Genomic DNA, 23,478 nt, shown 5'->3' with positions numbered 1-23,478 from the left:
ACAAAAGCCATCAGGAGTCTACCATAAAAATGGAACTGGAATTAGAGAATGAAGCCTTCTATGCTTTAGTCAATCATTCTTCAGTGAACAATTTTAAATTTTCTAAAGGCATAATTTTCCAAGTACTCATTCCTGTTCATTACAAACCTAAAGAGAAAAATTAAAGATTTCAGGTCCTAATCCAAGCAGTTAGAGGTGAACTTTGGGTGGTGCCATGTTGGAGGTGGTGAGGGCTGGCTAGTCCACGGTAAACATGTCTCCCTTCTCCTGAAGGTTTGCACCTCACAGTTTAGGTCACCCCCTCTAGACCAATTGAGGTTGCTGCAGGTACATCTATTAACTTCAAATCACCTGAAATATAATATGTCTTTATCTGTATCTTTTACTAACAATGTAACATGAAATCCTTTGAACTATTTGGACAATTGCAAAAATGGTTCACCCTCTGCCACTGCCCACTTAGATCTTCACGACAATGAATATTTTCCTCAAGAAACAAACTTTAGTTAAGACCCTAAGGTAACCAAATTCTTGGTTTTACCTGGTCTCATATAATAAAGAAATTTATTCCATTAATCAGTCGCTCTCTTCAATACCTTCCTGTCCACAGAATATTCCTTTCAGCCTGTACATACACTCAAGTCTCTCCCATCTGTAAGGAAGGTAGAATCAAAACAGTCCTTTCCTGCTGATGGGATCACTTCTAGCAGCTGCACTGTGTTAGCCCTCTCTGCTGCTAAGCATCTTCACTTTCTCTATACACTTTCTTCCTTTATTCTTCACTAATTTAGCCTTTCGAGTATGAGTTCTAGTTTCAAAATTTACTGGGATTTCCCTTGCTGATGTCCCCACTTACCTCCAAATTTGTCAGTTGTAACTGACACTTTTAGTCCTTATACTATTTGACATCTTGCCTGATTTGACTTTTTCTTTTTATCATTTATATCTTTCAAAACTTTCTCATCCCTTGAGTCCCACAACTCCATTCATTGCTGTACCTTCTAGGTCCTCACTCTTACTGTTCTCATAGTCTCTTCTTCTGATTCCTCTTCATCTACCTGCTTTTGCTTTATCAGGGTTTGGTCTTTTTTCACTGTTTCTTCTCTCTAGTTTATCTCCTCTACCCCTCTTGTTTTTAGGAACTGCAGAATCCCAAGTCTGATATGAATGTTCAGAATAAAGTGTGTTACTCCCTATTCACATTGTTGTATTTGATCTAGCAGTTAAATCTAACTCAGAGGGAAGTAACCGAACAGAGAGAGAAACATTTATTTCTGTAAAGAACAATGCCTGTTCCATTGCAACTCACCGTAATCCAGTTAATATTGTTAAACATTGCTTAATGCTCATTCAGCTGAATTTAGCAAACTTTTTTTTGTTATCTATCTATTGCACTGTTTAAAATCCTTTTGGTGAAACAATCTGAAAAACAAAAATTTTCAATATTAGGGACAATGGACTTGTACCTAATTCTAATATGAGATAGAAAAGTATTGCAATAGAAGCACAAAGTGCTATAAGATTGATTGCACTTATTCACTTTGATATGTATACAATATTTTGGGAAGAGTACACAAGAAAGGGGGAGAGTGGTTTTCTGGGGAGGGTCAATGGGTCCTGGAAAATAGGGGTGCGAGAGAAGCTTGTCACTGTTGGCCTTTTAATTTTTTTTTTTTCAAAAAGAAAAATAAGAAAACTAATTCCATAGGATCACAAAGGAGAGGCAGTTGTGTTCTAATGAGGGATTGGGAAGGCTTCTTGATGGAGCCCTGACATGAGCTTTTCCTCTTGGGGAGGTCCCACGTCCTAGCTACAGGGCATATTTTATGACCTTGTGGCATCGTGTACCTACACACTAATCCGTAGGGCATTCTGAGTATCATAAGCAAAGATGTGGCTGGGTTGTGGCTAGTAGCTCAAACTGTGTAAAGAGTTAAATGTTCTGAATACCATAACTTCCACATTAATACAGCCACATGAAACTGAAATGAAGACTCCCAAATTTAGCTTGGTTGTTAGCTAGTGAAGAACAAACATTTTGTAACTCAACCACGGTGAATCTGTGCTGTGTGCATTCAGGAAGGAGAAAATGTCAGTTCTGTCATCTGCCTGAATCTATCCAAATTATCCCATTAAAATGTTAGTTCAATGTCACTTCTAACTAAGGCTTTGAAGTTTGGAGCGAAGAAGTGTCTGGGTCACAATGGATAAGTAAAATCCTGCGCACTTTTTATTATAGGCTAACTTAAGATAATAAAAATGCCCATTTTTCTTTCAGAGCTATTCAGCAAAACTCTATAATTTGTTATTACTAGTGCCCTATTGCTTTTTTAGCAGTCCAATATGAAATTCCATCACTTTCAAATATGTGCGCAGGAGATGGGAAATAATCCCTTCCATATTCAAAATCTCATCTTTCCTGTGCCTTTTTCACTGAGAGCTGCTGTGTAAAAGCCTCTTGGATTGTTTCATTTGAATAAAATGTATTCTTGGGGGAGATGCAAAAAAAGAATGTTTTCTATAGCATTGATTTGCCAGCTGTTTTATATGAGCATTTGATACTAAGCAATACGGAAGCCTTATCTTATTACACTAGGAAAGGAATCTAATGTGAAGGATATGTTGGCATTATAATAAAAATGACCAATAACTTATTAATCTTATGCTACTGTGTTACCCTGAGGATAGTATTCATGGTTTCAACTCTAACAATATTGCCTGTGGACATGAAAAACAAGGCAGTGCTGTTTATTTCAGTTTGCAAATAGGATTTTGTATGTTTTTTCTATAGTAAAAAACATTCTACCCTGGGGTTATTGGTATATTAATGTTATTTTTATTGTCAGTGAAATAAGATTGTACCATATTACTACTTACTGCCAAATCACCTGAGGATAATTTTTCTGCAGGCAAACTAATGTCCTATTAGTGACCTAGACTTGCATTCTCTAGATTTCTGGAGGACACTGCCTTTAATGCCAGAGAAACAAGTAATTCTTTGCATTCCTTAAAAATCTTAAGTTTTTTAAAGGCCAGCTTAGAGTTCTATAGATCATACTTTGTTGACTTCTCTTAGCCATTTTGGCATTTGGTATTTTGTTCATCTGAAACCTCTCCAGAAGTAACTAGCTCATATGCCTAAGGCAAGGTTTCTCAGTCTCAACACTATTAACATTTTGGACCAGATGATTTATGTTGTGAAAGTGTTCTATGCATTGTAGAATGTTTAGCAGTATCCCAGACCTCTACCCACAAGATGCCAGTAACACCCCCTGACACTAGTTGTGACAACCAAAAATGTCTCCAGACGTTGCCAAATATCCCCTAGAGACAAAATCACCTCTGGCTTAGCACCTCTGGGCTAAGTATGAAAGAAGCACTTATTATACATATAATGCTATGTGAATCTTGGCAAAGAAATATTTCTTAAGAGAGTAAACTATTCCCAGGAAAATTGCTTGTTACATTATTCCCAGTTTTCTGTAACAGCATTTGCAAGGCATAATGCATATATATCCAGATACAAAAACATAAAGTCACACATTTAGAATTGCCTTAACTTTGTTATTATAGCTAAAAAGTTTTGTCAGTTTTCTCTCTCCTGATCCCCAGTTGCATGATACGTCTGCTTAAAGTATTTATTTGGATGATCTGATTTTTTATTAATGTGATGCCTGTGTGAAAGTGTTTTCAAACCATGACAGACACATGGCAGGGACTGAGAAAAGCAAAGAGATTGGAAAACCTTCTGCAGTTCTCTCTCTGGAGTCTGGCCCTGTCTGTTTTCCTTAGATGCCGTATTTCTAAGGCTTAGATGGCAATAGCAGCCTCTCCTGCCACGGTTTAAGCAAGGGTTTCCTGTAAATTCATCTGGTTTATGTTTGGACTTGAGAAGAGCTTATTTCAGAATACCAGAATTAGGGGATCAAGACGGTGTGCTGAGCCCATTCTTTCCAGTACATTTTCTGTGCTGACTGACTCTCTGACTTGAGTGGCAGTATTGGAACTTGCTTGGAAGTATGAAATATCATTCCTGTTTGATGGATAGGATTAGAGTAGATAGAACAAAAATGCATTAAATTTTCCCCCAAGGGTTCCCTTTGCTAGTATCAGTTTACTTGGCTGATTTCTTTACGTTTCTGCTCTCTGTTTTCCCCATAGAATTTCCTATAAACTCTCCCTGTCAATCCAATCTTTATTGCTTTCAATTTTAATACTCCAATTGGTACATTTTGCAAAATAGACCAGCCATGCTAAAATGTGATGCGTGATTTGCTCTGTGAGTATAAGGGGTTGAACCTGGGTTTCTAGCAGAGCTTAAACCATTGCATGTTGTTTGAGGACTGTTTGTTGAGTGTTCATGGGTGCCTGTCATGCCATTATAAGCACCAAATAAGCCTTTTCGTCCCCTACCTAATAAATCAGATCTGCCAAAGATGAGACCTAAAGGAGATTTTTAAATGCAAACCATGATTTTTATAGAAAAGGACTGTTTTCCCTAGTTACTAATGCCCTTGAATGCTTACAAAATAGGTATGAGTTAAGCTTCCACTGAGCATTTACAAATATGTGAAATTGAACCCTCTTCTCTGGGTTCTCATCCCTCAGCTTCCCACTTGTTTCAGGCACTCATATTTTTTTGCACCCATGCATTGGCCATTCTTTACTGTAATCACCACTTAATTCCCTAAGCTGCTCTGCATACATTCATCCATTCAGCATATAGCTTTTTACGTATCTACTATGTGCCAGGCTCTGTTCTAGGCAACAAGGCCACTATGTCCTGGATCTTCTTGGAGCTAACATTCTAGAGTGAGAAATAGTCAATAAGTACATTGTAAATTTGTCAGCTTGGACTGCCATAACAAAATACCATTGACTGGGTGGCTGAAACAACAGAAATTTTATCTTCGCACAGTTCTGAAGGCTAGAATTCAAGATCAGGGTTCCAGCTGATTTGGTTTCTGGTGAGGGCTCGCCTCCTGACTTGTAGATGGCTGCCATCTTGCTGTGTCCTCACATGGCCTTTCCTCGATGTGTACTTGTAGGGAGAGAGAACAAGAGTGAGCTCTCTGGTGTCTCTTATTATAAGAACACCAATCCTATCTGGTCAAAATCCCACCCTTATGACCTCGTTTAACCTTAATTACTTCCTTAGAGGTCCCCTCTCCAAATACAGCCGCACTAGGGGTTAGAGACTTGACATATGAATTTTGGGGGGTCAAAAACATTCAGTCTATTACACACATGAAGAAATGTTTAAAAATTACTACTTTAGATGGTGATAAGAAAATTTTCATCTAAGTGAAAATTAGGTGAAAGAGATAGAGAACAATTGGGGCAGAGATGGCAGTTGCTACTTTAGCTACAGGCCCTTCTGAAGAAGGGGCAGTTGAATGAGACCAAAAATGAAAAAGAGGCAGACTTGTGGAGACTGGGGAAGTGAGCATTCTAGGTAGAGAGAATTGCAAGGTTGTGTCCAGCTGGAGGTGAGAATGACAAGATCATGGGAGAGAAGAAAGTCGGTGTAGTTGGATTCTAGTTGGCTATGGGAGATGGGACAAAAAATATAAGAAAGGTGCTTGGTAGCACCCCTGTGCAGGACAATACAAGGAGTTCAAATTTTGTTCTTATCAGCCATTGGAAAGTTTTAAGCTGATTAATGTATGGATAAGGTATAATTGAAGTGACTAAACAGAGAAACTCTAAGGGGTGTTTTAGAGTCTTGCCCATGTATAATACACATAGTAAATGCTCAATAAATTGTTTAAAGTGGAAGGATGGATGCTTTTTTACATAGTAATTGCCTTTTTAGAAAAGTCAGGCTTATTAGATATAATTCGTTAGGTATATTTACACTTTTTGGCATGCAATTCTATGATTCTAACACAGAAAACCATGTAACCACCACAATAATCAAGATATAAAACAATCACATCCCCTTTCGAAATTCTCTCATGCTCCTTTGGAATCAACCCCTTCCCACACCCCCAGCCTTTGGTATCCACTGATCTGTTTTCTGACATAAATGGAATTATATAGATTTTTGATTCTGACTGCTTTCAATTAGCATAACTCATTTGAGATTCACCATGTTGAATGTATCAGTAGTTATTTTCTTTTTATTGCTAAATAGAGTTCCATTGCATACATGTGCCAAAGTTCATTTACACATTCAGTTGAAGGACATTGGGTTGTTTTGCAGTGTTGAGCAAGTGTGAATAAAGCAGCTATAAACATTTGCATTAAGGTTTTTCATAAACAAAAGTTTTTACTTATCTTTGGTTTACACGGAGGAGTGGGATTGCTGGTTTATATGGTATGTGTATGTTTAACTGTGTAAGAAACTGCCTAGTTGTTTTCCGAAATAGCTGTACCACTTTACATTCCCACCAGAAATGAACAAGAGCTCCATTTTCTCTGCATCCTTGTCAGCATTTATTATTGTCTTTTTCTTGACCATTCTGTTAGGTAGGTAATCAATACTTCACACCTGTAAACTTAGGTGTCCGGTGGGTAGAAATAGCAAAGATATAATGTACGATGGAGTAATTTTTCCACTTTTTTTTAACCAAAAGAGTATGACTTATAAAATCCTTGTTAAGAGCTAGATAAAGTAAATTTAAGACTATAATTCCCTAATCCTTGCTTGAAGACTTGTAGTAATCTAAGCTTGAGGAATTTATTCCTTGAATCCTGCCAACCATGAATTCCAGCTCTCCTATATCCAATGAGAGTCTCATGAAATGCTTCCTTAGAAAGGTAGCCCATAAAATTCTCTATTAAAAATGTCAGTGATCCCTGAGGCTTGATGAAGACTTCGTCTCCAGAATCTGAACCTCAGTCATATCATTTTTTATAAAATGAACATAGTAATTGACTTGCGGTAAGAGTATGGCAAAATGAAATAATGATTTTGTTATCCTGTCATGCATTTTTCTGATCTATCCTCACAAATGTGAAATACTCCCTCTGAGGCAACCTGGTTTTGCCCACTCTGTGGCTGGCTCCTCTATTCTTTCACTTACCAGTGAGACATGAAGGAGGAAATGTTTGTATAACTGGAGCAGAGATGGGCATGTCTCTGATTTTCATGCATAGGAGCCACCCCTTAATAGATCTTCCGAAGGATCATCCCTCCTCTGATTTGTGAATTCCTGACCTTGTCTAGTATCATTCTATAATTGTTTGTTGAAGAGCCCTGGAGGACTAGAAAATTCAGTGCTTATTACAGAGTCTATAGGAACATATCACATAGGTTCAGTAAGTCTACCAGTGCTTTCATCAAATTCAGAAAATATTCTTATTCCAATATAGACACAAATTGTCTTCTTCTCTTTTCATGGAGAAAGTATTTTCTGCATGAGGGTATGGACCCATGCCTAACAGAAAATATCCAGACCTTTCTAGGAACTGATCCTTATTTCCTGAATGAAGAAATAGATGCAATTCCTGTATGTGTGTAACATCAGCCATCTCTCTAAAGCTTGGTGCTTTCATTTTGCCTATCTTTCAGAGAACTTTTAAATGGCATTGCCTTTTTTAAAAAAATGATATCCATGGTTTTTCTCCTCAGTATTGGCCAAAGACACTGTTATACTCACCTGGCACAAGAAAGATTTTGTGCGGCTAAATTTTATAAGGTGACTCAAAGTTGTCATTTTGTTCAGAACGATTTATTTCTCATAGTGGGATCATATACTGTAAATCTCCTGGATGCTCCTGTTAACAGTCAGTAGAAAAACACGAGGATGGAAATATGTCTTTCCTAGAGGTGCTTGGTAGCATTGAGTAGCAGCTAGGCATACAGCAGCTTCATGAATCTTCTTTTTTTTGTTTTCTGTTTGCAGATTTTATTCTTCACCGTACAGTATTGCAACCAACCGCATGATTCCACAGACATCCATCACGCCATTCATTGCTGCCTCCCCTGTCTCCACATACCAGGTATGTCCGATTTACCTGCACCTCAGGAGAGATCTGCCTTGCCAACAATGCACTACTTAGAGGCAAAAAGGACACAGTAGACGTAAAAGAAAAATTGTCCTCATACACTCTAATCACAACTTAACGTAATAATGCTCAAGTTATGAATTAGCCTATGCTTTGAAGGGCCTATTTGCATCAATTCACTGAATAATAAAATCCACCCTGCTTTTCATTCTGCCTGCTGAGTTTTCATGATTCTGCTGCTTTCCAGCCAACATTAGTACAGCTCTCTTACCACTGGGAAATTATTTTGTTTGTTGTTTGTTATTTTGGTTGTTCACGTTCCCTATTGTGTCTTTTCTAAATGCACATTTCTAGCAGTTGCTTCACTCACTCCAGGATATTTTGTCATTGTCATCTCATGTTTATTATGGTCGTCCTGGTAAAGCTAAATGGATAGCTGTTAAGTCATACTTCCCAAGAAACAGGGAAGATTAAAAAGTGGTAAAAAATGATTCCTGCTCCCTGCTTTTACTTCATACTCAGGTCCAGAGACACCAAAGGAGACCTCAGGGATTCCATATGTTGAAATGCAGAAAAATCTGAGACTCTGTGTGTGTCCTCAACCAGCTGTTGCAACCAGTTAATTCCAAATACACAGGTGGATTGAAATGCTCCACTTCTCCCTCAAAAAATACTCCTTTTCATATTTCTTTGAGTTATCAAATACATGATATCATTCCCTGCTCCTCTTTACCTAATTATATTCCTCAAACGAATTTTCTAATTCTAATTAGAAAATGCCTATAACTGCTACATGTAGAAAGAAGGTGTGTCATTTCTGAAGTTTGGAGAGAGAGAGAAAGAGAGAGTGCCAACGTGTGCATGCATGTGCTTCTCTATACTTTGCAGATGGTGGGGGTGGATGTATTACAATGGGTAAAACTGCATTTTGCTGACTGTTACTAATTCAGTGAAGTTTCACTTTTATTCAGCCACTACATACTTTATTTCAGGATGTCCCAGCTGTCAGAGCATCAAACTTGACACTATGTTTTTCCTTAACTGATTCCCCCTGAAGTAGATCATTTTCATTCTTTTACTGTACTCAGACTCTTGAAACATGTCTGTGAGCGAATAGAGTAGACTTTCATTTGAATTGCATTAGAGGGTCTCAGAACGGCTGATTTCTTTAATTGCCTTTCCTTGGGACCCATGAGGCTACGTGCAGGTGCTGTTCAGTTTTTGTTCTTCCTGAAGGCCTGCCTGGTTGTAATGTGTGTGTGTTTGCTTCATCCCCACCCCCTTTTTTTCAAATCTTGGCCTCTGTTTCAGCCAAGACCACCCATTGAGACACACTGTAGAGCACTTTGGTGACATGCATAAAATATCCACAGAAAAGTGATTTTACTTGGGAGGGCTCATAAGTGGAATTTAACTCCAGCTCCCTTTTCTCAAAAAAGGAATTAGAGCAATTTCCTATGTTGTTGATTCTTGCCTTTCAACACTTTTTTTAAAAATCCAAAGTGCATTGGCAATTTTGTCAGTGTGAGTATGTTGAAAAACAAAATCTTCAGGGTTCTCTATGTGACAATCACTTTATATGTGCTGACTTTCTCATTAGGCTGACACATAGTGCTTTTAAGAAGAGTTGGGTGGCTTAAATACTGATTTTTATTTGCCATACCAATTACCATGAGAGAAAAAATTTACAAACTTGCCTAACATGGGTTTAACCCAAAGCATTTCCCAAAATTTCTGGTTTATCTCTTTAAGTTCTCACATCTTTTACCACTTGAACATATTTCTAAGATGGAATCACCTAAGCATTTAAAGTTATAACTGATGATGAAAAAAGAGGAAGTCTAAACAGTCAACGTTTACTTCCTTCATTTCTTGTTAGAGCATCCCTGGGAGTTGACCTCCAAATAGTCTCTGAGGCCTGCTAAGATTTTAGTCTTCAACGTCAATGTCAAAATATGCTTTAAGACTCAGACTGGTCCATGAGGGCACTGAAGCTACGGCCAGTGAAATGGGAAGTTGTTTTACATTTTACTACATTTCAGGGACCAAATTAATCAGGTCCAAGAATTCCCTTTTTATCCTTGGTTTTGAGCATTAATTAGCTGTAAAGTCAGATGGACTCCACTTTCTTATGACCTAGTGTGACTCCACTGAACGCAAGAACCAAGTTCTCTCTGTGATTGCTTTGTGCTAATAAATGCTGTTTGATGCATAGGTCCAGAGTACTTCATGGATGCCTCATCCGCCATACGTTATGCAACCAACAGTAAGTGTTCTCAGTCACCTGAGGCTACATATTTCTATTATCCAAGTGCAAGCTTTTGAAATGCATAGAAGCTTTGGGGTAAAGCTTTTGTTATATTCTGTAACTCTTTCAGGCAGCCATATTCCTCAGATAAAAAGCTGTTCCTGAAATTCTACAAAAGCATATAACATAGATAGCTAGAGATAAAGATAGAGGTAGATACAGAGACAGAAGAAAAATGAGAAAGGGATGAGAGAGAGAAAGAGAGAGAGAGAAAACTTTATTGGAGGGAATAGCCGTCAACCTCCCAAGCTGATATCTATCATTTATTATAAATGAGGAATTTCTGCTTTATGCAGGGACTCAGAACTCTGGACAATTATATCCATCATAAAAGGAAAGTCTTTGTTTTTCTTCTCCTTTCTGTTATGCTTTGCTTTCTACTGACACAGTCTGATGCGCTTTGGGGGCAATTTTGAGTATTGTGGCCAAGTGTTAACTTGAAGTGATATATTTGAAATGTATAGGTAGTTTTCTACTAATAAATGGGGACATATATACAGAGAGAACAAGGTGGATAGATTTTTAATGTTGACTAACTATAGCCATTGTCTTCTTCATTAGTGGAAAATTTCTTCCCAAAATATTCAAACTCTATTTTCTACTTGCTAGGTCTCCCATTTTGTGGTGCAATATTACATCAGTCCCAAGTAAAAAGTATGGCATATTATATTAGAATCTACACTGAAAGCTAATGATTTCATTTATCTTTGTCTGGGTCTTCCAGGTTTTCTAGCTCTGTAGAAGAGCAAGATAGAGAGATTTCAATAGCAACATATTCGTGACAGTGTGAGGCAGGGAAAGAGCCCTAGACTGGAAGCTGTTTGACGAGGTCTCTGGTGTACTCTCCTGGGTATGCTCACATCTGTGCCTTTGTTTCCTTTTCTGTCACTATTCTTAACAGTGCTTTTAGGAGGATCACATGAGAGAGAATATTGAAAACAATGTAAAAAGTATGATATGCTATACATTATTACCATTATCTTTATTATTATTGAATATGTTAGTTGTGTAAAGAAGCAATGCTACATTTTACCCTTCTAGAAGCTAAATTTAAATAAGGTAGCACATCTTAAAAACCAGGGAGCTAAATACAGAGACATCCACTTCCTGGACTCAAAGGATCAGAGTGTGGTTTTCATATTTGAGCTTTGCTCAAAATTTATTTTTTTCCATTTTTTTAATAAGGAAATTTCCATGTTGCTCCTAACATTTTGATTGTTTTTCATTTAAAGAATAAAATGTATGTAGCTTACCACAGCAAAACTTTGGACCATATTTTGCAAATCCCTCTATTTACTATCATTTACACACATTGGGGGTTTCCTGAGTTCATCTGTTCTATGTTCTATAAATCATATCAATATGCAACAAATCCAGGCTGTACTTTTCTGTCCAAGTCATGAGGTAAAATTCAATATGTGCTGCTAAGCCAAAATATAGCATAGCACAGACTCAGCCAACACCGGAAAGGGAAGAAGTCCTGCCAAGTTCTACAGAGAAGACTTTCTGGAAGGAAACAACCACCTTCTGAAAAAATAACATGTTCATCTATAGAGCACTTAATGCTAGCTTAGTCCTCACACTGAGATTCAACATCATCTCTTTGTGGACAAAAGAAATGCACATCTGGCAAAATCAGAGTATTTTGCCAGATGTCAAAGTATGTTAGATTCTTCAGCACTTCTAGGGCTGTTAGGAGAAGGAAATATGGTTGTATGAGTCTTTATTTCAGCTATCGCTTAGGACCTTAGCAAAGTTTTTATTATGAGTCCTCCTCCACCCCTTCACAGCTTCATCCCCATGTTTACATGAATTATTTCTCACACATCTTTCTCTAGCAATAGGTGTGTGTGTGTGTGTGAGAGAGAGAGAGAGAGAGTTAATTTGTCCCCATGGATTTTTCTTGCTGTGGCTACTGCTCACTGATATATCACTTCCAATGACTAGACTGTTCATCATGTTTAAGCTTAGGCCACTAGGTTTAAAACGTAATGATTGTGGCTGAGGCAGTTTTCTGGAAAAAAGGAGTAAGTGGGCCACCCACCACTTTGTTGTTGTTAACATGAAAGCCTTGACTAAATGGTGTCATGGAAATGCAGACTTTGTACCATCAATCTTTACGCTGTAACAGTTTTATTATTTATCTATATTACATAAATAACTTGACCCAACTGACCTTCGCTTCATCATCAAAGTAGGGGTTAAATTAATCACTACATGATACTAAAATATAAAAGTACTTAAGCCAAGGGTTGGTCCATTAGCTTTCTTGGTTAGAGTGTGGTACTGATAACACCAAAGTTAAGGATTCAGATCCTGTACTGGCTAGCCACCAAAATAAAAACAACCAAACAAACAAAATACATAAGCCAGCTAAGGCCCCCAAAAATAAAAATAAAATAAAATACTTGGATCTGAAAAGAAGGAATGAATGACTTGATGATTAATAGCATGGATTATTGGTTAGGCTTGTTGGGATAGGAATCTTTCCTAACTATGGGGGTGTTGGGCAACTTAAACTTTCTGAGCTGCAGTTTTCTCATCTGTAACACAGACATAATAATACCTAAATAATTACTTTTTGTTCCTTAAATGAAATAAGGGTTTAAAACTCCTAAAATAGTTACTAGAAAATAGCAAATACTCACTAAATTATTATTACATAGTTATATGAGTAGACTTTATATTATGCTTTAGATTAGCTCAATTATATAAAGTGAGTGTTGGTACAGGACAAAAGTTGAGACTAAGCAAGAATCACCCATTTCTACCACATTTACAGCACTTATTTAACTTACTGTGCTAACGAATTTTGTGGGGATAGACTCTGTGGCTATAAATAAGACAAATTATTTAGATTAGCACTTACTTCATTTACTTACTAAATCATTCAACACCTAATACTTAAAAAAATGCCCATTGGGTACTTTCTTTATCAGTAACTGGAGCCTACTTTACAAATAAATTCAAGGTGTTAATATCCATGTCTCAAATAGGTTGCCCATAATTCCAATTTGCTGGCAACTTTTCTCCTCTCTTCCTGCATTTTAAGAAAATCTCAAACATGAGCTCTCATAGTGGAGGCATGCTACTACCCCAGTCAACACACATGCTTACTAAGTCCTGAACTGGAGCCAGATGCACTGCCTCAGCCAGAAGATCTTCAGGTTCTCTCTCAGACTTGACTTGCAAGGCTCTACAGTCTCAATAAAGTTTGTATCTGAAGAGAAAACAGTGCTTCGGCAAAATTTTAACATAGAGCACAGTGCCTTTTGTCTCTGTGCCAGGGTGGAGAAATGATTAAATGAGAGGGGTAACAACTGGTAAGAGAAAAATGAAATAATGGAGAGAAGAGAAAGGAACAGTGAAGAGATGAAAGAAGAATAGAAAACATAAGCATATAGTTTGCTGAAGTCTGCCATTTGCTTCTTTGAAAGAAGAGAGGAAAAAAGTTTGCCATTTAAGTTTGGGAAGAGAGGAGAAAAGTCTCCTTGCATAGGTTATAACTGTTTTTCTTATGTCTGTGCAGGAAAATGGATCTCTGTTACTGGACCCTAGGACCTTATTGGATCTCCTGGAAAGTTATCAATTTCTGCTTAGTGAAGCAAGAGTGTTTCAGTGTACACTTTGTTATTGTTTACTTGAATAGACTCTGAGGAGAGAGCCCTGTTAGACTAAATTAGGGATTCACTTTTATTGGAAGTAAAAGTGCTGACTTTGTCAATTCAATTGGTTATTTCCTTCTGCTTCTCAGCACAGTGTTGTATTATACTCTGAAATCTCAATATTACATGAACAGAATTTTAATAGTTGATGGATTGCACCAAATATCTACTCTACAGAGCAACATGTCACATTGGCATGTCCACAATTGAAATTCCCATGTTCTTTTTTTTTTTTTTTTTGTCTTTTTGTCTTTTTCCATGTCCGGCAACGGATCGTAACCCTCAGTGTTGCCCCCGTACCGGACCGGGGAAAGGCAACGGGATTGCAACCCTCGGTGTTGCTCCCGCGCCTTGCTCAGCCAGTGAGCGGGAACCGGTCTGTATGTGGGATCCGAACCCTCGGGCGGGAGCGCCGCCACGCTTCCCAAGCGGCGCACTATCCAGTGCGCCACCGGGCCGGCCCCTCCCATGTTCTGATACAGTGAATATTTTGTTAAATCTATGCTACTGACAAAGAGAAAAGATGATAGTTCCCAAGAGGAAGCAGAGTTCTATTCCCTTGAATTCTATTTAGGCTCATTTGAATCATAAATCTTCTGTTTTTCATATGGTTAGTGTTATTTCTTCTCAAGGAGAAAGGTCAGCTTTCATTTTTACTTAATTACGAATTGGTTATCTAATTACAGTATTCTAAGAAATGCAAGATGCCCTTATTGAATCATTGGATGATTTGTTACATGCATGACTAAATCATAATTTTTATCATTAATAAAACCTAAGTTTATAGCTGGAGAACAAATATAAACTTCCTTTCTAAAATAAGGCCGTTTTAAAAAGCTCCACCATACTTGATTTGGCATTCTTCACTGCCAACAGGTAAGGACTAAGGCACAGTTTTAAGAGTTTGTGTCCTGAAAATTTGCAGATATGTGTTATGAAAAAGTATATCACCAAATTGGAAAGAATATTAGAAATCTGTTCAGAAATCAAGGTTTTCCGACTACCCTATTACTTCAACTCCTGAGCTGAGCAAAAATCATAACCCTCATGGTTTTATTATCAAAGTACCAAGCACAAAATGCTTTTTGGCTACCTAAGGAGTTAACCTGGTGTGTGTGTGTGTGTGTGTGTGTGTGTGTGTGTGTTGTGCGTGTGTGTGTGTGTGTATAAGGGTACTTCAAAGAGCTCATGGAAAAAATAGAATTAAAAAAACAATACAAGGAGACATCATCAAGATGGCAGAATAGTCCCCAGTGTCACTCTCTCCCACAACTGATCGATTTACAACTATTGAAAAGCTAAGACAGCCAACCTGGGACAACTGTAGCTCAGGGGAAGATGAGGAGAGACCATCAGAGTTAGCGAAGGTGGGAGAAGCAATGGTGAGAGAAAGAAGGGATCACTCCAACCATTTAGAGGTCAGCCGCTTCAGGGCTGGCCATGGTGAGCACACAGCAAGAGCTGGCAAAAGCTGTAGCTGTGTCTTTTGAAGTAATTTGGAGTCTGCAGGGGGAAGAGGGCCTCAGAATGTACCATACCAGCCCCCAGGCCAGCAAGACCACTGACACTGTTCCTGTGGACCCACATAGAGGGAAGGGGCTACACTGACCTAAAATAGGAGCCCACCAGAGGCCAGCCTGCTCAGTGGAGACTGGTCATGGAGGTAGAACTGCAGCAGGTGAATTTTCCTAGAAAGACTCAGTCCCTGGACCAGAAGTCCCACAATCCCAGATGTATCTATCTCATAAGCCCCAGGAGTAATTAAAAGGTCAACCATTAAAACCTGAGCGGCAGAGAAAGCCTTCCCCAGAGAACTGGTGGCAAAGCAGCAATTTAGCTCAACCACAGGGCTCAAGTGCTGGTCCCCACAGGAAGTTCCCCTACTTTAGAATTAAACAAAGGACAACAAATTAGTTCCATTGCAGAGTTTAAGGTGTGGTGGTAGATAATAATTCAACATAGAACTGAAAGAAAGAAAGAAAAAAACCCACAGATCAGAGACAAAGCTCTGATATTAACAGATAAAGGTCTAACATCACCAAAGGACATCTGTACAACCTAGAAGAGGTAGCAGTCTCCTTAAATGCCCATGCATCACTGAAAAGACACAAAGATTGAGAAAGAACAGAGAAATATGACACCATCAAAGGAAACAAACCAAGCACAAGCAATGGATGCAGAGGAACAGCAGATCTATGAATTGTCTGACAGAGAATTGTCTGACTCTCTGTTCAGGGAGTCAGAAGAAAACACAGATAGAACAATAAATGATATCTGAAAAACAATCCAGAAGCAGAATGAGAAATGACAAAAGAATTGAATCAATTAAAAAACAACAACAAAAAAAAACCAGGAATTCTAAAATTGAAGAATACATTATCTGAATTGAAAAAATTAACAGCAAGCTCTGACAGCAGGTTTAATCAAACTGAGAGAATCAGTGAGCTCAAAGATAAAACATATGAAATTATCAAATCAGAGGAGCAAAAAGAAAAAAGAATAAGAAAAAAATGAAACAGAAATACAACAAATATGGAACTCCTTCACACTAAATAACCTCCACAAAATTGGCATACCCAACAGAAAAGAAAAAGGAAGAGATGTAGAAATCATATTCAAGGAAATAATGGTGAAAATTTCCCAAGTATGGAGGAAGATGACAGCATCTAGGTACAGGAAGCTCAGGCCCCAGTTAAATTCAATCTAAGGAGGAACACCTCAAGGGATATCATAATCAAACTATCAAAAACCAAAGACAAAGAAAGAATACTGAAGCAGCAATAGAAAAGAAACATACGACATTCAGCTGAGCCCCAATACATCTCTCATTGGATTTCTCAGTAGAAACCCTACACACCAGAAAAGAATGAGATGATATATTCAGACTGCTGAAGGAAAAAACTGTCAGCCAAGAATTCTCTATACAGCAAAACTAGCCTTCAAATATGAAGGATAAATTAAGTCTTTCCCAGACAAACAAAAGCTAAGGGAATTCATTAACACTAGACCTGCATTAAAAGAAATGCTAAAGGGAGTTCTTCAATCTGAAAGAATATGACACTAAGAAGCAACAAGAAAACATTTGAAGGTACATAACTCATCAGTAATGTCAGTTCACAGGCAACTGCAGAATACTCCAATGTTATAAGGGGAGTGATTAAACCATTTATATCCTTAGTATGAAGACTAAAACCCAAACCTAACAAGACAGCAACAAATACAACAACCATATGAGATATAGGCAATATTAAAAGATGAAACTTGAAACAACAAAATGTCTAAAAGGGGTATGACACTACAGTGGAGAGTTGGCTTTGATTCTTTCTTTTTTATAAATAAGAAAGTTAAGTTGTTGTTTGTCTAAAATAATCTGTTATAACTGTAACATGTTTTTATCTGAGCTTCATGGTAACCATTATAAAAAAAATATGAGACATGCTAAAAGTAGTGAGAAATCAAAATACACTGCTAGAGAAAACCACTCAATCACAAACAAAAACAGTAAGATCAGAAAAAAGAAAAAAATGATTAGCAAAACAACCAGAAAAAAGTAACAAAATGGCAGTAAAAGTCCCTATGTATCAATAATAACTCTAAATATAAATAAATTGTGTCCCAATTAAAACACAGAGTGCCTCAATGGATTATAAAACAAGAACCTAAAATATTCTGCCTACAAGAAACTCACTTCACCTGTAACAACACACCACCTGAAAGTGAAGGGATAGAAAAAGATTTTTCATGCAAATGGAAACCAAAAGAGAAGAGCAGCTAGGCTTATATCAGTTAAAATAGACTTCAAGTGAAGGAAAGTTAAAAAAAAAAGATAAGGAAGAGCACCATAAAATGATAAAGGGATCAATTCAACAAGAGTATATAACAATTCTAAATATATACACACCCAATTCTGAAAAGCCTAGTTATATAAAGAAATTTCTATCTAATGGGAGAAATAGACTCCAACACAATGATAGTTGGGGACTTTAACATCCCACTTTCATCAAAGGAAAGATCATCCAGACATAAAATTAAGCAGGGAACATCAGAATTAATCTCTACTCTAGCCCACTGAGATATATATAGAACATCATCCAACAGCTGCAGAATATACATTCTCCTCAACAGCACATGGAACATTCTCTAGAATAGACCATATGTTTGAATAGACCAAAGCAAGTTTCAACAAATTAAAAAAAAAAAATTGAAATCAATGACCTTGTCTAACCACAATGGAATAAAACTAGAAATCAACAGCAAAAGGGACACTAGAAATTGTACAAATACAGGCAAATTAAATAACATGCTCCTAAACAATGAATGGGTCGAAGAAGAAATTATAAAGGAAACTGAAACATTCATAGAGACAAATAAAAATGAAAACACAACATATCAGAACTTATGGGATGGAGCAAAAGTTCTAAGAGGGAAGTTTCTAGCATTAAATGTGTACCTCAAAAGAAAAGAAGAAAGACTTCAAATAAACAACCTAACATTACACCTCGAGGAACTAGAAAAACAAGAACAAACCAAGCCCCAAATCAGTTAAGAAGAGAAAAAAACAAAGATCAGAGCAAAAATAAATGAATTAGAATTTAAAAAAAAAAATACAAAAGATGGATGAAATAAAGAGTTATTTTTTGAAAAGATAAACAAAATTAATAAACCTTTGTCTAAACTAAAAAAGAAAAAAAGAGAAGACTCATATAAATAAAATTAGAAATGAAAAAAGAGACATTACAAATAATACTACAGAAATACGAAGATCATAAGAGACTACTATGAACAACTATATGCAAACAAAGTGCAAAACCTAGAAGAAATGGATAAACTTCTGGACACATACAACTTACCAAGGTTGAATCATTAAGAACTAGAAAACATAAACAGGTCAATAATGAGTAATGAGATTGAAGTAGTTATAAAACGTCTCCCAGCAAAGCAAACCCCAATGCCAGATGGCTATACTGCTGAATTCCAGCAAACATTTAAAGAACTAGCATTAATTCTTCTCAAACTCTTCTGAAAAATTGAAGAGGAGGAAATAGTTTTAAACTTATTCTAATAGGTCAACATTAACCTTATCCCCAAACTAGAAAAAGATACAGCAAAAAAAGAAAACTACATACCAATGTCCCTAATGAACACAGCTGTTAAGGTCCTCAACAAAATACTAGCAAACAGAATCCAACAGCACATTAAAAAGATCATTCACCATGATCTACTGGGATTTGTTCCAGGGGTGTAAGGACAGTTCAACATATACAAATCAATAAATGTGATATATCACATCAATAGAGTGAAGAAAAAATACCATATGATCATTCCAATAAAGGCAGAAAAAGCATTTGATAAAATCCAACACCACTTTGTGATAAAAACACTCAACAAAGTAGGTATAATAGGAATGTACCTCAACACAATAAAGGCCATAAGTAACAAACCCACAGCTAATATCATACTGAATGGACAAAAATTGGAGGCTTTTCCTCTAAGATCTGGAACAAGACCAGGATGCTCACTTTCTCCACTCTTGTTCAACACAGTATTGGAAGTTCTAGCCAGCACAATAAGGCAAGACAAAGAAATAAAATGCATCCACATCATAAAGGAGGAAGTGTAACTATCCCAATTTGCAGATGACATGATCATACACATAGAAAACTCTAAAGATTCCAACAAAAAATTACTGTAACTAATGAGTGAATTCAGTAATGGTAGCAGGATACAAAATCAATACACAAAAATCAGTAGTCTTCCTGTATGCCAATAATGAAAAAGCCAAAAAAAAAAAAAAACCAAGAAAGTAATCCCATTCACAATAGCTACCAAAAAAAAAAAAAAAATGAAATACCTAGAAGTAAATTTAACTAAGGAGGTGAAAGAACTCTACAATGAAAACTATAAAATATTGGTGAAAAAATTGAAGAGGATACAAATAAATGGTAGATATTCCATGTTCATGGGTTGGAAGAATTAACATCATCAAAATATCCATATTACCCTAAGCAATCTACACATTCAACACAATCCCTATCAAAATACCAATGACATTCTTCACATAAATAGAAAAAACAGTCTTAAAATTTGTATGGAACCACAAATGACCTTGTATGACTAATGCAATCTTAAACAAAATGAACAAAGTTGTAGGAATCATACTTTCTGACTTCAAAATATACTATGAGGCTATAGTAACCAAAACAGCATGGTACGGGCATAAAAATAGACTAATGGACCAATGGAACAGAATGGGGATCCCCAAAATAAACCTGCACACTTACAGCCAACTGATTTTTAACAAAGCTGCCAAGAATATACAGTGGCAAAAGGATAGCCTTTTCAATAAATGGTGCTGGGAAACCTGAATATCCACATGTGGAAGATTGAAACTAGACCCCTGTCTCTCACCCGACACAAAAGTCAATTCAAAATGAATTAAAGACCTAAATTTAAGACCTGAAATGATGAAACTACATGAAGAAAACAGGGGAAATGATACATGATACATGGAATGGGAGTGGGCAGAGCTTTTTGAATGAGACCACATAGGCATAAGAAACTAGAGCAAAAATACACAAATAAGACTATATCAAACTAAAATGCTGCTACACAGCAAGGAACACTATCAAAAAAGTGAGGAGACACCTTCAGAATGTGAGAAAGTGTTTGCAAACTACATGTCAGAAAAGGGACTTATATCCATAATATATAAATTCAAGTGACTCAACAGCAAAAAAACCAAATAATCCAATTTAAAAAATGGATAAAGGACATGAATAGACATTTCTCTGAAGAAGACATACAAATGGCCAGCAAGCACATGAAAAAATGTTCAAAACCGCTAATCATCAGGGAAATGTAAATTAAAATCACAATCAGATATCATCTCATCCTAGTTAGAATGGCTATTATCAACGAGACAGAAAATAACAAATGCTGGCAAGGATATGGAGAAAAGGAAACCTTCCTCTTTTTTTTTTTTTTTGTTGGTTATGAATATTCATGAGATACAGAGCTGGTTGTCACCCCTCATGTCCAAGATGTGAAGGTCAGATTCATACTGGCAGCATGATCATTACCACAAATTGCATTTGTACCCTGTGTCCCCCACCCAATTATTCCCCACCTCCCTCCTCCTCCCCCTTTCCCTCCTCCCACTCCACTTTGTATCTCTAGGTATGTTCTCTCCCTCTGCAAGTCCAATGCACCACTGTGGTCTTTCTTTCCTTCCTTCTTTCTCTCTTAGCTCCCACTTAGGAGTGAGTATATGCAGTATTTATCCCCCTGTGCTTTGCTTATTTCACTCAACATAAGTTTCTCCAAGCTTATCCATGTTGTTGCAAATGGGAGAATTTCATTCTTTTTTATGACAAAGTAGAATTACATGGTGTATATATACCACATTTTCCTTATCCAATCATCCATTGATGGACATTTAGTTTGGTTCCATATATTGCCTATTGTAAACAGAGCTGCAATGAACATGGGAGTGCAGGTATCCCTTCGACATGATGATTTCCATTCCTCTGGGTATATACCCAGCAGTGGGATTGCTAGATCATATAGAAGATCTATCTGTAGTTGTTTGAGAAACCTCTATACAGTTTTCCATAGTGGTTGTACCTACATTGTTGATGAGAATGTGAATTGGTATAGCCATTGTGGAAAACAGTTTGGAGGTTCCTCAGAAAACTAAAAATAGATCTACCTTATGATCCTATTATCCCACTACTTGGTATATGCCCAAGGAATGAAGTCAATATATCAAAAAGACACCTGCACTCCCACGTTCATTGCAGCACTGTTCACAATAGCCAAGAGATGGAATCAACCTAAATGCCCATCAACGGATGAATGTGTGAAAAAACTGTGGTATATACACACAATGGAATGTCATTCAGGTTAAAAAATAAATGATATCCTATCATTTGCAGCAACAACATGGCTGGAACTGCAAACCAAGCCATCATGTTAGATGAAGTAAGCCAGGCACAGAAAGACAAATACTGCATGGTCTCGTTCATATGTGGAATCTAAAAAAAAAGTAGTTCTCACAGAATTAGAGAGTAGAATAATGGTTACCAGAGGCTAGGAGGGTAGGAGGTTTGGGGGAAAGAGAAGGGGTGAACTAATGGGCACAAAACTATGCTATCTGGCCTAAGTGATTCATTGTGCAGTATATGCATGTACTGAAACAGCACACTGTACCCCACAAAAATAAATATAAAATTGAAAAAATATGAATTTTGCCATGAACTTTTTGAAGACCCCTTGTGTGTGTGTTTATGCCAAATTTTTTAACTAAGTAACAACAGCAAAACAGCCCCAAACCACCCTAACCTATATCTACTATGTCTACCAGAAGGGAATTCAAATGAGTGAGAATAACCTCAGGAGGGACATCTTTTGAATGTCACCTCCTTTAAAATACACTTGAAGGGGTAAAGTAAATATGAACAAAACAATTTACACAGCAAGTCTCTTAGACATCTTAACTATTGTAAAAAAACAGTGCTGGCTCTGCTATTGTTAAATGTAACTTTAAAATTGTACAGTAATTTTTAAAAAATAATCTTAGATTACATTAGGAATAAACATTAAACAATGAAATTCAAGGCTCATAATTCAAAATTGTTTAGAATATAGAAGACTTTCCACCTAGGATTTCTTCACTCATTAATTATATTCTCCAGAAGATAATCTTGTGAATGAACCAATATGTCACTGTTCATTCAGTATTTTATGCATATTAAAGAATATAATTTGCAAGAATATAAATGTGTGTATATTTTAAAAATACATACAAGATTTCTGTACACATATTCTATTGTAACTTGCCTTATTTTTCCCCAACCATAGAATGTTCTGGATATTTATTAGATATGAGTCACATATAGATCTATATCAGTTTTTTTAACAGCTTCAAAATATGCCATTGCATAAGTGCACCAAAAAATATTCTACTAATTTTCTACTTATAGTTCTTTAAGTTGTTTCTACTAATAGTTTAAAAACTCAAGACTGTAATATTGCACGCTCATGAGAAAATATCTGTAGGATAAATTGCTGGCACAAAAAGTAGATGTGTTTTAAAATTTGATATACTTTATTATCAAATTGCACTTTAAGCAACAATTTTTCTTTCCCCATGGCTCAATTAACACTGAGTTATCTCAAGTTTTAAATATTTTGTTTATGTCATAAATAGTGAATGGTATCCTTCTGATGTTTTGCTTTTATTTCTGAGTCTTGGAGGATTTGAGCTGCCTTTCATTTATTTATCTTTGAACTCCAGGTTCATTTATTTGCTTTGCCCATTTTGTTTTAGGTGTATTGATCTTTTCTTATTTATAAAAGATCTTATTTTAATTAGTAAGTTAATGCTATCATAGATAATTTAGATATTTTCTTAGTTTACTTTAAATATTAATGTTATGTGTGTGTCACAGAAAATTTTAGTATTTATGTATTAAAATTTATCAATCTTTCCTGTTAGAATAAGGGTCAGCAAACTTTTTCTGTATAGAGCCAAAGAGTAAATATTTTCAGTTT

At 36.6% G+C, this 23,478-nt stretch overlaps 1 protein-coding gene across 1 annotated transcript in view; it reads left to right on the top strand.

Annotated features, from left to right (window-relative positions):
• The window catches only part of RBMS3 (RNA binding motif, single stranded interacting protein 3), a gene marked incomplete at its 5' end in the record, with an annotated part of 267,704 nt that overhangs the window by 139,486 nt on the left and 104,740 nt on the right, over nt 1–23,478 (top strand). The window contains 2 exons of the mRNA XM_008580173.1: nt 7,851–7,947; nt 10,169–10,219. Coding sequence (XP_008578395.1) covers nt 7,851–7,947; nt 10,169–10,219 — 148 coding nt within the window. The remainder of the gene's footprint in view (nt 1–7,850; nt 7,948–10,168; nt 10,220–23,478) is intronic.

Source organism: Galeopterus variegatus, unplaced genomic scaffold, assembly GCF_000696425.1.
Source record: "Galeopterus variegatus unplaced genomic scaffold, G_variegatus-3.0.2 Scaffold2040, whole genome shotgun sequence".
NCBI lineage: Eukaryota > Metazoa > Chordata > Mammalia > Dermoptera > Cynocephalidae > Galeopterus > Galeopterus variegatus.
This window is presented reverse-complemented; position numbering and strand designations above follow the sequence as displayed.